The sequence below is a fragment of the Oncorhynchus kisutch genome, linkage group LG27 (assembly GCF_002021735.2).
Source record: "Oncorhynchus kisutch isolate 150728-3 linkage group LG27, Okis_V2, whole genome shotgun sequence".
Lineage (NCBI taxonomy): Eukaryota > Metazoa > Chordata > Actinopteri > Salmoniformes > Salmonidae > Oncorhynchus > Oncorhynchus kisutch.
Genome location: NC_034200.2, coordinates 10,173,170 through 10,189,287, shown reverse-complemented (window position 1 = coordinate 10,189,287; position 16,118 = coordinate 10,173,170). Strand labels below are relative to the sequence as shown.

General features: G+C 46.5%; 1 protein-coding gene across 1 annotated transcript in view; it reads right to left on the bottom strand.

The window, feature by feature from the left end:
* Nucleotides 1-16,097, bottom strand: part of LOC109872011 (ephrin type-A receptor 4) — a 37,454-nt gene extending 21,357 nt beyond the window's left edge. The window contains exons 1-4 of the mRNA XM_020463079.2: nucleotides 15,694-16,097; nucleotides 14,434-14,501; nucleotides 13,331-13,639; nucleotides 12,818-13,172 (exon numbers count right to left, since the gene is read on the bottom strand). Coding sequence (XP_020318668.1) covers nucleotides 12,818-13,172; nucleotides 13,331-13,639; nucleotides 14,434-14,501; nucleotides 15,694-15,820 — 859 coding nt within the window. The 5' untranslated portion in view covers nucleotides 15,821-16,097. The remainder of the gene's footprint in view (nucleotides 1-12,817; nucleotides 13,173-13,330; nucleotides 13,640-14,433; nucleotides 14,502-15,693) is intronic.
* Nucleotides 16,098-16,118: the final 21 nt, after the last annotated feature.

The window sequence follows — 16,118 nt, the reverse complement described above, 5'->3', positions numbered from 1 at the left end:
CCTCTCTCCCTCCTCTCTGTATTCCTCTCTCCCTCTCTGTATTCCTCTCTCCCTCCCTCTGTATTCCTCTCTCTCCCCTCTCTGTATTCCTCTCTCCCTCCCTCTCTGTATTCCTCTCCGCCCTCCCTCTCTGTATTCCTCTCTCCCTCCCTCTCTCCCTCCCTCTGTATTCCTCTCTCCCTCCCTCTCTGTATTCCTCTCTCCCTCTCTGTATTCCTCTCTCCCTCCCTCTGTATTCCTCTCTCTCCCCCTCTCTGTATTCCTCTCTCCCTCCCTCTATGTATTCCTCTCCTCTCTCCCTCCGTGTATTCCTCTCTCCTCCCTCTCTGTATTCCTCTCTCCCTCTCTGTATTCCTCTCTCTCCCTCCCTCTCTGTATTCCTCTCTCCCTCTCTGTATTCCTCTCTCTCCCCTCCCTCTCTGTATTCCTCTCTCCCTCTCTGTATTCCTCTCTCTCCCTCCCTCTCTGATTCTCTCTCTCTCTCCCTCCCTCTCTGTATTCCTCTCTCTCCCTCCCTCTCTGTATTCCTCTCTCTCCCTCCCTCTCTGTATTCCTCTCTCTCCCTCCCTCTCTTCTCCCTCCCTCTCTGTATTCCTCTCTCCCTCCCTCTCTCTGTATTCCTCCTCTCTCCCTCCTCTCTGTATTCCTCTCTTCCCTCCCTCTCTGTATTCCTCTCTCCCTCCCTCTCTGTATTCCTCTCTCCCTCTCTCCCTCCCTCTCTCCCTCCCTCTCTGTATTCCTCTTACCTCCCATCTCTCCCTCCCTCTCTGTATTCCTCCCTCCCTCCCTCTCTCCCTCCCTCTCTGTATTCCTCTCTCTCCCTCCCTCTCTGTATTCCTCTCTCCCTCCCTCTGTATTCCCTCTCCTCCCTCCGTCTCTGTATTCCTCCTCTCTCCCTCCCTCTCTGTATTCCTCTCTCTCCCTCACTCTCTGTATTCCTCTCTCTCCCTCACTCTCTGTATTCCTCTCTCTCCCTCACTCTCTGTATTCCTCTCTCTCCCTCACACTCTGTATTCCTCTCTCTCTCCCTCTCTGTATTCCTCTCTCCCTCACTCTGTATTCCTCTCTCCCTCACTCTGTATTCCTCTCTCCCTCACTCTGTATTCCTCTCTCCCTCACTCTGTATTCCTCTCTCCCTCACTCTGTATTCCTCTCTCACTCACTCTGTATTCCTCCCTCCCTCACTCTGTATTCCTCTCTCCCCTCACTCTGTATTCCTCCTCTCCTCACTCTGTATTCCTCTCTCCCTCACTCTGTATTCCTCTCTCCCTCACTCTGTATTCCTCTCTCCCTCACTCTGTATTCCTCTCTCCTCCTCACTCTGTATTCCTCTCTCCCTCACTCTGTATTCCTCCCTCCCTCACTCTGTATTCCTCCCTTCCTCCGTATTCTTACTCTCTCTCTGTATTCCTCTCTCCTCCTCTCTGTATTCCTCTCTCTGCCTCCCTCTGTATTCCTCTCTCCTCTCCTGTATTCTTCTCTGCCTCTCTGTATTCTCTCTCCCTCTCTGTATTCCTCTCTGCCCTCTCTGTATTCTTTCTCTGCCTCTCTGTATTCCTCTCTCCCTCTCTGTATTCCTCTCTGCCTCTCTGTATTCCTCTCTCCCTCTCTGCTATTCCTCTCTCCCTCTCTGTATTCTTCTCTCTCTCCCTCCCTCCCTCCCTCTCTGTTTCTCTCATCCCTCCCACCCTCGTCTGTTTCTCTCTCCCCCTCTCTGTATTCCTCTCTCCCTCTCTGTATTCCTCTCTCCCCCTCGCTGTATTCCTCTCCCTCCCTCTGTATTCCTCTCCCTCCCTCTGTATTCCTCTCTACCTCTCTGTATTCCTCTCTCCCTCCCTCTGTATTCCTCTCTCTCTCCCTCTCTGTATTCCTCTCTCTCCCTCCCTCTGTATCCTCTCTCCCTCCCTCTCTGTATTCCTCTCTCCCTCTCTGTATTCCTCTCTCCCTCCCTCTGTATTCCTCTCTCTCCCCCTCTCTGTATTCCTCTCTCCCTCCCTCTGTATTCCTCTCTCCCTCCCTCTCTGTATTCCTCTCTCTCCCTCCCTCTCTGTATTCCTCTCTCCTCCCTCCCTCTCTGTATTCCTCTCTCTCCCTCCCTCTCTGTATTCCTCTCTCTCCCTCCCTCTCTGTATTCCTCTCTCTCCCTCCCTCTCTGTATTCCTCTCTCCCTCTCTGTATTCCTCTCCTCTCTCCCTCCTCTGTATTCCTCTCTCCCTCACTCTGTATTCCTCTCTCCCTCCTCTCTCCCTCACTCTGTATTCCTCTCTCCCTCACCTGTATTCCTCTCTCCCTCACTCTGTATTCCCTCTCTCCCTCACTCTGTATTCCTCTCTCCCTCACTCTGTATTCCTTCTCTCCTCCACTCTCGGTATTCCTCTCTCCCTCACTCTGTATTCCTCTCTCCCTCACTCTGTATTCCTCTCTCCCTCACTCTGTATTCCTCTCTCCCTCACTCTGTATTCCTCTCCTCCCTCACTCTGTATCTCCTCCCTTCACTCTGTATTCCTCCCTTCCTCCGTATTCTTACCTCTCTCTCTGTATTCCTCTCTCCCTCCCTCTCTGTATTCCTCTCTCTGCCTCCCTCTGTATCCTCTCTCCCTCTCTGTAATTCCTCTCTCCCTCTCTGTATATCCTCCTCTCCCTCTCTGTATTCCTCTCTCCCTCTCTGTATTCCTCTCTCTCTCTCTCCCTCCCTCCCTCCCTCTCTGTTTCTCTCTCCCTCCCTCCCTCTCTGGTTTTCTCTCCCTCCCTCCCTCCTCTGTTTCTCTCTCCCTCCCTCCCTGGAATGCTTTGAAGATTGGTTATTGTTTTTTTTTATAGCTCAATCTGTTTCTCTCTCCCTCCCACCCTCTCTGTTTCTTCTCTCCCTCCCACCCTCTCTGTTTCTCTCTCCCTCCCTCCCTCCCTCTTTCTCTCTCTCCTCCCTCCCTCTTTCTCTCTCCCTCCCTCCCTCTGTATTCCTCTCTTCCCTCTCTCCCTCCCTCCCCTCCCTCTCTGTATTCCTCTCTCCCTCACTCTGTATTCCTCTCTCCCTCACTTCTGTATTCCTCTCTCCCTCACTCTGTATTCCTCTCTCCCTCACTCTGTATTCCTCCCTCCCTCACTCTGTATTCCTCCCTTCCTCCGTATTCTTACCTCTCTCTCTGTATTCCTCTCTCCTCCCTCTCTGTATTCCTCTCTCTGCCTCCCTCTGTATTCCTCTCTCCGCCTCCCTCTGTATTCTCCTCTCTGTATTCCTCTCTCCCTCTCTGTATTCCTCTCTCCCTCTCTGTATTCCTCTCTCCCTCTCTGTATTCCTCTCTCTCTCCCTCCCTCCCTCCCTCCCTCTCTGTTTCTCTCTCCCTCCCTCCCTCTCTGTTTCTCTCTCCCTCCCTCCCTCTCTGTTTCTCTCTCCCTCCCTCCCTGGAATGCTTTGAAGATTGTTATTGTTTTTTTTTATAGCTCAATCTGTTTCTCTCTCCCTCCCACCCTCTCTGTTTCTCTCTCCCTCCCACCCTCTCTGTTTCTCTCTCCCTCCCTCCCTCTCTGTTTCTCTCTCCCTCCCTCCCTCTGTTTCTCTCTCCCTCCCTCCCTCTCTGTTTCTCTCTCCCTCCCTCCCTCTCTGTTTCTCTCTCCCTCCCTCCCTCTCTGTTTCTCTCTCCCTCCCTCCCTCTCTGTTTCTCTCTCCCTCCCTCCCTCTCTGTTTCTCTCTCCCTCCCTCCCTCTCTCTCTCTCCCTCCCTCCCTCTCTCTCTCTCCCTCCCTCCCTCTCTGTTTCTCTCTCCCTCCCTCCCTCTCTGTTTCTCTCTCCCTCCCTCCCTGGAATGCTTTGAAGATTGTTATTGTTTTTTTTTATAGCTCAATCGATACCAGTTAAGCGCTGACTGCATAAGAACATGCACACACACGCGCACTAACACACACAGATAGGAGCCATTCACATCCGTGAACCCTGCTTGTATGGCTCTATGTCAATCACTTTACAGCTGTAGGCCTTGATGTCGACATTTTACATTTGAGTCATTTATCTAGCCGACGTGCTTATCCAGAGTGATGTACAGTTAGTTAGTGCATTCTTCAATCATAAGATGAACCACGTATCACAGTCGTAGTAAATGCATTTTTCCTCAATACAGAAGTTATCAGAAAGTCAGTGCTAGTTGCAAAAGGCAAGTGCAGGTTTGTTTTTGACTGAGCACCCGCTATCAATGAGTGAGTGAAGTTCCGGGTATTATAATACTATCAGTAGAGACATTGGTGTGTGTGTGACACCATAAGGTCGTAAACTGTTGAGGGTGGTGGTCTTTGTGAGGGTGCGACAGAGGGGAAAGAGGAGGAGAGAGAGAGCGAGCGAGCGAGAGAGAGAGAGAGAGAGACAGGGAGAGAGAGAGACAGGAGAGAGACAGAGAGAGGAGAGAGAGACAGAGAGAGGAGAGAGAGACAGAGGAGAGAGAGACAGAGGAGAGAGAGACAGAGGAGAGAGAGAGAGGAGAGAGAGACAGAGGAGAGAGAGAGAGGAGAGAGAGAGAGAGAGAGAGAGGAGAGAGAGACAGAGAGAGAGAGAGAGCGCAGCAGTCCACTGTAGCCCTCTCTTATAATAACACCTTTATGAGCTGTCATTCCAGGTCAACGCTCACTCCATCTTTGCAGCACAAACACAAATCATGACACACACACACACACAAGCCTTTCCCTTCAGAGAGAGGAATGATGAAAAATTGAGAATATCAGAGACTGTGGGGAAAGAGAAGAGAGAGGGACAGAAACATAGAAGACAGGGAATGAGCGAGAGAAAGAAACAGTGACGTGAAAAGACGAAGGAGTGTTTATGGGTTGGTGGCCACACTCCCTCCCTTTCTTATTCTCTCCCTCTCTCTTTCACCTTCCCTCTGTTCATTGTGGAAAAAAAGGGAGAAAGGCAGGATGGGACGGAGACAAAGCCAGCTCACAACCTTGAGTCCTGCCCTCCTGCTACAATGCAATAGCTCACGGTGTGCCAACAATGTGTGCCAGTATGCCTGTATGTGTGCCGGTGTGTTTGTGCATGTGTGGGAGAGAGAAAGAGTGTGTGTGTGTGTGTGTGTGTGTGTGTGTTCATGTCAACGGCAGGTCAGGTATCTCGTGTCTCTATGATGGACAGCCCCTGGGTCGTCCATCAGACTCAGAGACAGGAGTCCCGCCCAGCAGAACGCACACAGTAGGAGTGTGTGTGTGTGTGTGTGAGGGGGGGGGGGGGCAGTTGACAGAGGAGGAAGGACAGTAGGACACACACACAAACACAAACACACGCACTGTAAACAGTCAGATCCTTGGCTCTTGTCTCCAGTCTCCTGATGAGAGCAGCTGAAGCTGCTAGCCAAACCCAGCAGGTAAGGGGTAGACAACTCACATTACTCTCTATTATCCCTAAACTCTCTCTCTGTGTGTGCAAGAGAGATCCCTCTCCACTCCTGTAGTTTCTCCTTCCCCTTTGCTCTTCATTTGACAGAAAATGCTGAGTTGGGTAGAGTGAGGAAATGAGTGTTGGCTACTTCATTTTTACTACAAACTCCATAAACTGTGTGAGTGAGTGAATGAGAAGCACATCTTTGACTATGTACAGACTCAGTGAGCATAGCCTTGCTATTGAGAAAGGATGCCGAAGGCAGACCTGGCTCTCAAGAGCAGACAGGCTATGTGCACACTGCCCACAAAATGAGGTGGAAACTGAGCTGCACTTCCTAACCTCCTGCCAAACGTATGACCATAGAGACATATATTTCCCTCAGATTACACAGACCCAAAGAATTCGAAAAACTAATCCAATTTTGATAAACTCCCATATCTACTGGGTGAAATACCACAGTATGCAATCACAACAGCAAGATTTGCTGTCACTTGCTTTGGCAATGTAAACACATGTTTCCTATGCAGAGAGAGCGAGAGAGCGCGAGAGGAGAGAATTGTTGCCGGGGGCTACTGACATGCTAATATTCTCACTGTCAGTTCCAACCGCCCCTCCCCCAGCCTGGGCACACACACTAAACACTGTGTGAATGTGAAACTAAATCCACCTAGACCAGTGTGTAACTAGCAGGTCTGGGTGACTGATGGAGGAAAGAGGAGCGACAAACTCTGTAAATATCCTCCAAGACAACGAGTGTCAACACCTTTCCAATGACAAATGCATTCCACATACAAACACACAGGGCTGTGCTTGTATATCTGTGCGTGGGGTGGTGAGGTAGGAGCTAATCCTGGTTTACCCTACGGGAAAGGCAGGCTGACAGTCAGACAGACAGACATCTCACTCACTCAGGGGAGCCATATATAACATCTAACCAGGCTCTCATACAGATGTTCTGTTGTGTGTCACTGCAGAGGTGACACATCTGCATTGAGGATCATAGTTCTTCTGGTTAGGAACTCTGATTTTGTTCACAAGCCACAAGAGGAAGTACCGGAACACAAGAGGGATTACGTAATCAGACTAGATTGCAACATTTAAGTAGCTATATTCTGCTATAATGTTGAAGAGCCCCTTGATCACAGAGGAGTGAATGGGAAAGGCCTTGGGATCACTAATCTACAGTGGTTAACTCTGGAAAAACTAATCTCGTTTTCCCCAGGTCTACCAGGCACCCATAACTCCCTCTGATGTCCATCCGTCCCTCTCATTTATCACTCCATCCATCCATCCATCACTCCGTCCCTCCCTCTATCCATCACCTAGACAGCCGACACACTGGAGTGGTCAGGGCCACTTCCGACTCACAGAGAGAGAGAGAGGACGACAGGACAGGGTTATAGAGAAACTCACACACACACACACACACACACAGGCAGGCACACACACACTGTATGTAATGAGATAGATTTGCATTTTATCTGGATTTGCATTTGCGCAAAAAAAATGAATATGTAAATGACCTAGATGATAGCAATAAAAGGGCACCTTTACTGTGAATGTTTCCCTTTCACTCGCTCCTCATGTTCTCCCACTCCCTACACCTATCTCATCTCTCTATCGGTCTCCCTCGTCTCTCTCACTCTCTCGCTCGCTCTCCTCTTCTCTTCTCTTTCAGTAGACAGGTGATGATCATGTATTCAGTATTCTCCCACAGAGAGAAGCAGACAGGATATGAATATTCAGACTGTCAATACCTTTTGTTTTACAGACACAGAAGGAGAAGCAACACACAGCACTGTGATATCCATATTCAATGGGTGTTGAGTGTTCGTAAATATGTCAGTTATTCTGCACTCTGGCACAGTCAGACGAGAGTGCTCTGAAATCGGAGAAGATCGCCAGAGCGAATTTACCAGCTACGTCTATCAACAGTTGTCGCAGTGACATTCTATTGAAATGGTTACTTGCATAGTGGAGTATTTTGTTAACCTCTTGAAGCTACTATTTTTATTTTTGGAAAAATAACATTCCCAAAGTAAACTGCCTATTTCTCAGGACCAGATGCTAGAATATGCATATAATTGACCGTTTAGGAGAGAAAACACTCTAAAGTTCCCAAAACTGTAAAAATATTGTCTGTGAGTATAACAGAACTGATATTGCAGGCGAACTCCTGAGAAAAATCCAATCAGGAAGTGACTCTTATTTTGAAACCCCTGTCTTTCGGGGTGATTAACAAAAGGCTAAGCTGTGTTTCACTATATTTCACTTGTGATTTCATGAACATGAATATTTTCTAGTAAGATTATTTGACCGTTGCGCTATGCTATTTAGCGTAGTTGATGACAATTATCCCGGATCCGGGGGGGGGTCCAAGAGGTTAAGCCATGTAGCTAGCTAGCTAGGTAAACAATAAACCATAATCCCAACTCATGACGTTACTACCCTGCATGAATCTGCAGGTAGCTAACCAACCAGGTTCAATGTTGGCTAGCTAACACTAGGCTACAACTAGCAAAGCAAATGGCTCTGAGATATGTATAATAAGATCATACATGTAACGTCAGCTAGCAAGCCAGCCAGCTAACGTTAGCTAGCTAACAGTACACTTGAACTTGAAATGAAAATTACTTTGTCAAAATTAGAAACGTGTAATATCTGAAAATATGGCTAGCTAGACTATCTTACCCATATACATCATGGATGGGCGCTTCTCCCTATCAAGGATGCCATGGCTGCCCTTAGTATGAAGATGTAATCCGGAGATAAGTGTTTTCTCCATCTCCTTAGCGATCGTACTCTACTGATTTCAAAACTCGGTCATCCAGAAAGTGGAGAGCAACACTTACGCAGTTCTACTACGTGATACATTTAAAAAAAAAAATGCATTAGACAGGATTACCTACACATACTAACCAGCTCCAATAGACAGCAGCGTGCTATATGGCAGACCAATCCGAACTCATCTCTCGGCATGTCCAGCCCACTCATTATCTCAGCCAATCATGGCTAGCGGGAAGGTTGCTTCCGTTTTCTGTTGCTAAACCAACTAGGCTCGTAATTTAAATGTTTTAATCTTATTTACAGATGGCATACAAGTCTGTTATTAAGGAACATGAAAGTTCACATGTTACAGAAGCTATTTATAGCAAAAAAAACGCATTTAGATTATAAACAAAAAGTTTACATTCAAATGGCGCTCCTGTGAAATAGTGACCCGTGACATACGCCTAGTTTCCTGAAACGAGACACATTTACGTCTTGCACAGAATAGGTTAACTTTTGTACTATGAAAGATAGTTATGACATAGGCTAGTTATTTTGCCATTTGTTAGGCCTACTCATCATACTGGCTGATGAAAAGTAAATGTGGAGAGTTCTTCCAATATCTTCAATATGTACCTTGGAATTGGATAAGGACACGCACATTTGTGTCCCCAATGTGTCTGTCTTCACTTGTAGCCTGTGATAAAAACCTGATCACTTGAGGGAGAGCCATGTGAGTGAGAGGTGCTTCAGAACATGCAGCACTCCAGGCCAAGGGCACAATGGCCACTGGCCGCAAAAGGCATGGACATTTTTAGGGTGCATTACGGCCAAACAAAGGGGATGCCGCAGGGAAATTCGAGCCGTTATCAAGTGCTTGTCAAATTGTGAATGAGAGACTGATGAAGTGTGTACAGCCTGAGCAAAAAAAACTAAGCAGAGCTCATGCCTTTGAAGCCACTTTTTTCAAATCATCAATAGACTCGCATCATGCAGCCTTACAATGTATTAAACATCAAAACATATCGGCCAACGTTTGTAGAACAACTAAAGATACATTTCTTTGTTAACTGCTCAACACAGAATAGCCAAATATGTGCACTCCTTCAAATCGTTTGGAGGAAATATCCTTTCTATTTAATTCAGCTTAGTTCAAGTGTATTCTTCATACTATAATATAAAATAATGCCACAGAATTCTAAGCTAATCTTGTCTGCTAAATGAACTAGTGTAGCCCACAGCCATTTGGCATAGCCAGATCAGGGCCTAACATAAGGACAACTCGACTTCTGTTCTTCTGAAATAGACTACATTTTCTTCATATCATGTTTCTTTACACCTGTCTAAAAAATATATTGATTTTATTGTGAAGGTGTAGGCTATATTACATCAGTTATTTGCTTGACAATCACCGGTTGACAAAATGTTGTGACAGGATACACATGAGTATCCTTGATGAAATGTGGCCATTGAGGAGGGGAGGACACTTCTGTTCACCTACTAACGAATCGACATCTCCCCAACCACTCAATCACTTATCGGTTTCCGTGTCAAGAGAGAGGACGGAGGAGAGAGGGTGGAAGACAGACTTTTGCTCAAATGAGAAAATGCTTATGTCACCTGAGTGAGCGAAACAGCGCCCCACTGTCTTACTATCTGTAGCCCATGTATCTGATGCCGTCTGGCCAAAAAAAGAGTATGACATGTCATGCACAAGGGCTACACAGACTGAGGCAGATGGGTGCTGTTTCGCTCGGGTGCTTTATCTGGTATTGTTGCGTCTATGTCGACGTGCGTCTCAGTCAAATAAATGATCAATATTTAAATATTTTATTTGGATGGGCAAGGAGGTACAGTAGGGCGGGCCAGGCCCCATAAGGCCCACCCATAACACTGGCCCTGTCTCTCTCTACACACACACACACACATAACCAAATCCTCTGTTGGTTGAGTTACTGAAGGTGCACCGCAGTGAATTGCAGTTATAACGTCTCTCTGACGTCGATCACACTTGGACAACCACCACCATGCATCTTATAAAATGTCATTTCAGGTCTCTCTCTATCCCTCTCTTACTCGCTTTATTTCACCTCTCCCTCCACACAGTTTCTTCGGAAAGTATCCAGACCCCTTGACTTGTTCCACATTTTGTTACGTTACAGCCTTGTTCTAATATGGATGAAATGTGTTTTTCTCAGCAATCTACACACAGTACTCCATAATGACAAAGCAAAGAAGAAAAACAGAAATACCTTATTTGCATAAGTATTCAGACCCTTTGCTATGAGACTCGAAATTGACTCAGACCATGAGAAACAAGAATCTCTGGTCCGATGAAACCAAGATTGAACTCTTTGGCCTGAATGGCAAGCGTCACGTCTGGCACCATCCCTATGGTGAAGCATGGTGGTGGTAGCACCATGCTGTGGGGATGTTTTTCAGCGGCAGGGACTGGGAGACTAGTCAGGGTCGAGGGAAAGATGAAGGGAGCAAAGTACAGAGAGATCCTTGATGAAGACTGGGGCGAATGTTCCCCTTCCGACAGGACAACGACCCTAAGCACACAGCCAAGACAACGCAGGAGTGGCTTCGGGACAAGTTTCTGAATGTCCTTGAGCGGCCCAGCCAGAGTCCGGACTTGAACCCGATCTAACATCTCTGGAGACACCTGAAAATAGCTGTGCAGCCACACTCCCCATCCAACCTGACAGAGCTTGAGAGGATCTGCAGTGAGGAATGGGAAAAACTCCCCAAATACAGGTGTGCCAAGCCCAAAAGACTTGAGGCTGTAATCGCTGCCAAAGGTACTTCAACAAAGTACTGAGTAAAGGGTCTGAATACTTATGCAAATGTGATATTTTATTTATTTATAAAAATAAAAATAAACAGTTTTTGCTTTGTCATGATAGGGTATTGTGTGTAGATGTATGATGGGGAAAAACGATGAAATACATTTTAGAACAAGGCTGTAATGTAACAAAATGGTGAAAAAGTCAAGGGGTCTGAATACTTTCCCGAAGGCACTGTATATCGCACACAAACACATATACACACTGCAGAAATTAGAAACACACTCACACACACACAGATAACGCCCACATAGGACACCCAGTAATAGCAGCAGATGAGCAACCACAGCTGAACAAAGTCCCTCTAAAAAGGTGCCGTCAAAACTCTAACAAAACTCTTAACAAAACGCAGAGATCCTTTTTCATTCCGGAGTCTGGCTGTCCCATTCACATTTAAACCACCTCTGTTGTCTCTCCTCCCCTTCTCTGTCCCCTTCCTTGCTTCCTCTCCTCCCAGCCCGAATCACAGCTGTCAGAGTTTTGACGTCTTTATCAACCTCGGTCATGACCCTGCCCTTCACAACTTAACAGAGTGTATTTGTGTGTGTGTCTGTCAAAGTTTTTGACGGCTTCATCAAGCCTGGTCATGACCCAGCTCTTAAAGGTGTGTGTGTGTATGTGCGTGTGTGGGGGTAAGGGGGGTAAGTTTGGGGGTAAGGGACATTGGGGGATATAGTTGAGGGGGGCGGGGGGGGGGGTAACCTCTCTTATGTTTGTGTTCTTGCCCCTGTGTGAGCCCACTGCACCACCTCTAACACCCCGACATAGTAACAATTGGGGGGGGGGGGGGCTATCATTGATGCCTTATGCCTTAAATGGCCTCCTTATAGAACCCCCTCTCTATTCACAAACTAATTCCTCCTTCCTCCCCCCCCCCTCTCTCCAATCCTCCACCCCTACTCCACCTCTATCCACCGGTATCTCTCTGCAATGCTCTATTTCTCTCTCTGTCTCTTTATAGCACTCTGTAGCGCTAAACAGTCTTCTACTCATTCCCTGCCTCGCTTTGTCGTTTCTCTCTCCCTATTTCTCTCTCCCTCTCTCCCTATACCCGTCCATTGTTTGCAGTCCACTAATTGATATGACGGAGAGACTTAATCTAGGTTCCAATCGGTCGTCAAGCCTGACAGTGTATTGGCAAATCACTAGAGCACTCCAGTCCTGAGTGGGCTGTTTCTACTTAGAGTGGGGAAAATGAAATACTTAAAAAGAGCTAGTCCTTCACTTCAGTTCAAAGGTGATCAGAGTCAAGGGTCTAGTTAAATCTTGTTAAAGAAAACAGCCTTTAGACGTCATTAACTCTGCTACGGATAAAGAGAGGGAGGTCTGGAAGGAGAGAACCTGGTGTCTGTCACATACAGAAACGTTTGATAGCTGTCCCTTTCTCTACTATCACAGACACACACCTTCTGCTCGGGTCCGCAGGCCTTTAAAAGTTGAAGCTGTTTGTTATATAATTAGCCTGCTGGGATGGCCATAATAAATAGGGTTGAGAGAATAGACCCACAGCTGTATATCATACCCTACTGAAGCACTGACGCTCAACTGGTGTGTGTATGTGTATGTGTGTGTGTGTGTGTGTGTATGTGTGTGTGTATGTGTGTGTGTGTGTTGAACAGAGACTCTCTATTCAGAGAGAGTAATGGCGTGCTATAAAACTGTCTTCAGAACGTCTGTTCCCTCCAGTCTCGCCTATTTCCCTCACTCTCTCTTCCAGAGGTCCAAGAGCTGATGACTTAACTTTAGCTCAGTCGCCTAAGTGCATACGCCCGGGGGTTCGATACAATTTAGCAGAAAATGTGGTCATTAAATTAAAAGTAAATCAAATGCCTTACCCTGACAGACTCCGCTTCTCTCCTCGTATCCCAAGTTACAGACACACCCTCCAATGGGGACCAGCCATTCCCCGTCTGCGCCACAATACATCTTGGGCTCCTCCCTCTCTTCTGATTGGTTCACGCACGACCCCCTGACCTCCACTAATGAGGAAGTGTCAGCTCCGGTGTTGGTATCTGGGAAGGTTGCTAAGTTGCGGACAGTGAGGGGGCAGGTTTTGTAGAAGACACGTACGGAAACCAGAGCGATGCAGGCGCCAACATCCTGGAAGGCCAGGTAGAAACCCTTCCGGGTTGTGACCTTTACGTCACGCACCTCAGTGTTCAGCTTCATGATGCGGTCCCCAATGTCCACCTGATCATTGTAATAATAACATAATTACTGATAATAAATAGCCATAAGAACACAACAATGTTCCTTCATTGTCATTTTCACATTGAAAAAACATAATCAACACACCATCAGATCTTAAAATTGAACAAAGAGATTAAAAACAAACCAAGGCTCCTAACCTGAGTGAAGCTCTCGTCGGCTGCCACGGTGTCGATCTTGAGAAAGTTGCTCTCTCTGATGTAGTGCTCTCTGTCGTTGTTAGACTCATAGTAGTAGAGGTTGAAGGTCTCCTTACAGGTGCCGGTGACTCCAGGCAGGCTGTTACAGTCCCGGAGGGTGAACTTGATCTCGACGTAGATGCGCTGCGCTCCGGACCGAGGGATCCAGTCGGTTCTAAGCCAGTTGCTCTGGCTGGGTTCCATCACGTTACACACCTGGTACGTTCTGATAGGGACGTTCTTCTCATCCATGATGCTTACCTCCTCCCACTGGGAACACACACATTCTGATCATTAGACCAAAGTCATTTCTAGTCATTAATCAGCTTCAGTGACCACAAAACCTTCCATGCGTTTATCTTGGATAGTTTATCAATGACGTTTTATGGAGTTGCATGGTGACCTTGCCTAACTATGGCATCTTATTACTATGGGATAATAATGTGGCCTCCCACTCCCTGCTGGTGAGAGCTTTAGACGTACCGAGCCAGAGACTGTGTGTGTGTAGAAGTGTTCTATAGGACCTGTCATAGAGTATGACTCCAAGTTTTATTCCCTCCTTTGGAGTCTTTGTTGAAGGACAGAAATCACAGCTGTCACAGTCGTAAAGCTGGACACGGGCCCCGACTGTGATGTGGAGAGGGGTTTGTGTGTGTGCGTGTGTGCATGTGTGTGTGTGTGTGTGTGCGTACGTGCGCGCGTAAGCAATGGGTGGGTGGGGATACGCTGGCAATCAAAGGGCTCAGTGTGTGGGGACCAGGACCTTGTCAATCAAGCAGTTCAGTAAAAGAAAGTGAGCACAGGGAGACTGAAGAGGAGTCAAGTTCACCAATAACTCTTAAACTAACAAAGGGGCTGGTGAGAGTGAAAGTGAGCGCGAGAGAGGGTGTGCCTGCAATGAAGACAGAGGGAGATGGAGACTGCAGTAGAATGCCGTCTAGCTTGGATTATAGGGTATTTCAAAAAAATATATACTCACCCATAGTCTACCTGTGTACAACTATGCATTATAAAACACACATTCTCACTGAAATAGGTTATTTTGTCTCGGCAGGACCACATACCCCTCCTTCTGTTGGACTTGCCGCCCATTTCAGCTCGCCAGGAACTGTCCTTGTGTCCAGTAACGTCTCTGAAACACACAGTTACAAACAGGTACGGAAGGTGATTTCCACTTTCCATTGGCAGTACACTCCTAGGCTCAAGAAGAACCCATACATAATGTATTCATACAGATGCAGATATGGAAAGAAAATTATAAGATTGATAAAATATCACAAACAGACAGACTATCTCAAATATACTGGAACGAATGTATAGATTTTGGGCTAAACTTTACACATATAGCTCGCCCATGACAGTGTGTTGGGATTAACTAGTGCCCCTGTAAAAAAAAATTATTTAACCTTTATTTAACTAGGTAGGTCAGTTAATTAAGAACAAATAGTTTTTTTTTTTACAATGACAGCCTACACCGGCAAAACACAGACGACGCTGGGCCAATTGTCCGCCGCCCTATGGGACTCCAAGTCAATGACGGTTGTGTTACATCCTGGATTCAAACCAGGGTGTCTGTAGTGACACCTGAAGCAATGAGATGCAGTGCCTCAGACCACTGCGCCACTCGGGAGCTCCAACATTGTACCCGTATGCCCTATATATAGCATTGCTATTGTTATTTTACTGATACTCTTTAATTATTTGTTACTATATATATATATATATATATTTTGTTTACTTAAACCTGCATTGTTAGTTAAGGGCTTGTAAGTAAGATTTTCACTGTAAGGTCTGTATTCGGTGCATGTGACAAATACAATTTAATTTGATTTGGGATAAAAACCCGTAGCGCAAAGGCCATAGGTCACTGCTGAACCCGAAAATGTTTTGACGTTTTACTTGTTAGAAATGTGACATTTGTCAGAATCTGGAGGTTTCATTTGTGCCCCACTTCAAACTGCTTTCGGCTGAGCAGGCTACTGACTGCATAGCATTGAAATTCCGCTAAAATGATAAAGAAAGATAGTTTGGGAGGCAACCACATACATTTTTTGGATTGCAGTGATTGCGATTATTATTCATCATTCTAAGCTTGTGAAACAAATTGTTGGATAAAAGTCAAATGAAAGAGGAACAACTGTATGTACATACTTGAACTCCAAGTATGTAACATGCGAAATAAGAAACAGCAGTTTCCAATAGTGCCCGAATATGAAGGGAAAATCGGACCCTCAATTAAGACACGTTAAGTAGCCTAACCAAATATTTCGGAGAACCGTACCCTCCCTTGAGCCTAAACAATTCCAAAACACTGATTTCCTTACCTTCGTTAGGTGGATACACTCGAGCGGTGGAAATAACTGTAAACATCCATATGAACGCACAAGTTGCTTTGCAAAAACTCGCAGCCATTTGTGCTGTATGGAGGTGTCTCCGTTTAGCTCCGCGCATCCCTGTCGGAAAACTGTGTGTGTGTGTGGGAATGATATACTTTTGGAACGCTGTGGGCAAAAGGAGGTCCTCTCTCGCTCCCTCTGACGCAGTTGAAGGTATCTTCTCTTCTCTGGTCAGTGGTATCTCGCTGGCATAGGGTGTACGTGTTTGTCAACGTGTGAGTTGTTATATGTCATATGTGTAGATTATGTTGTAATGTCTGCGTGTTTTTACTGTTTTACCTGTGCTCCTGGCAATTAAGTCACTGACAGTCGTGTGACAACATCACACTAAGCCCGCGTCATTGATTCGTCAT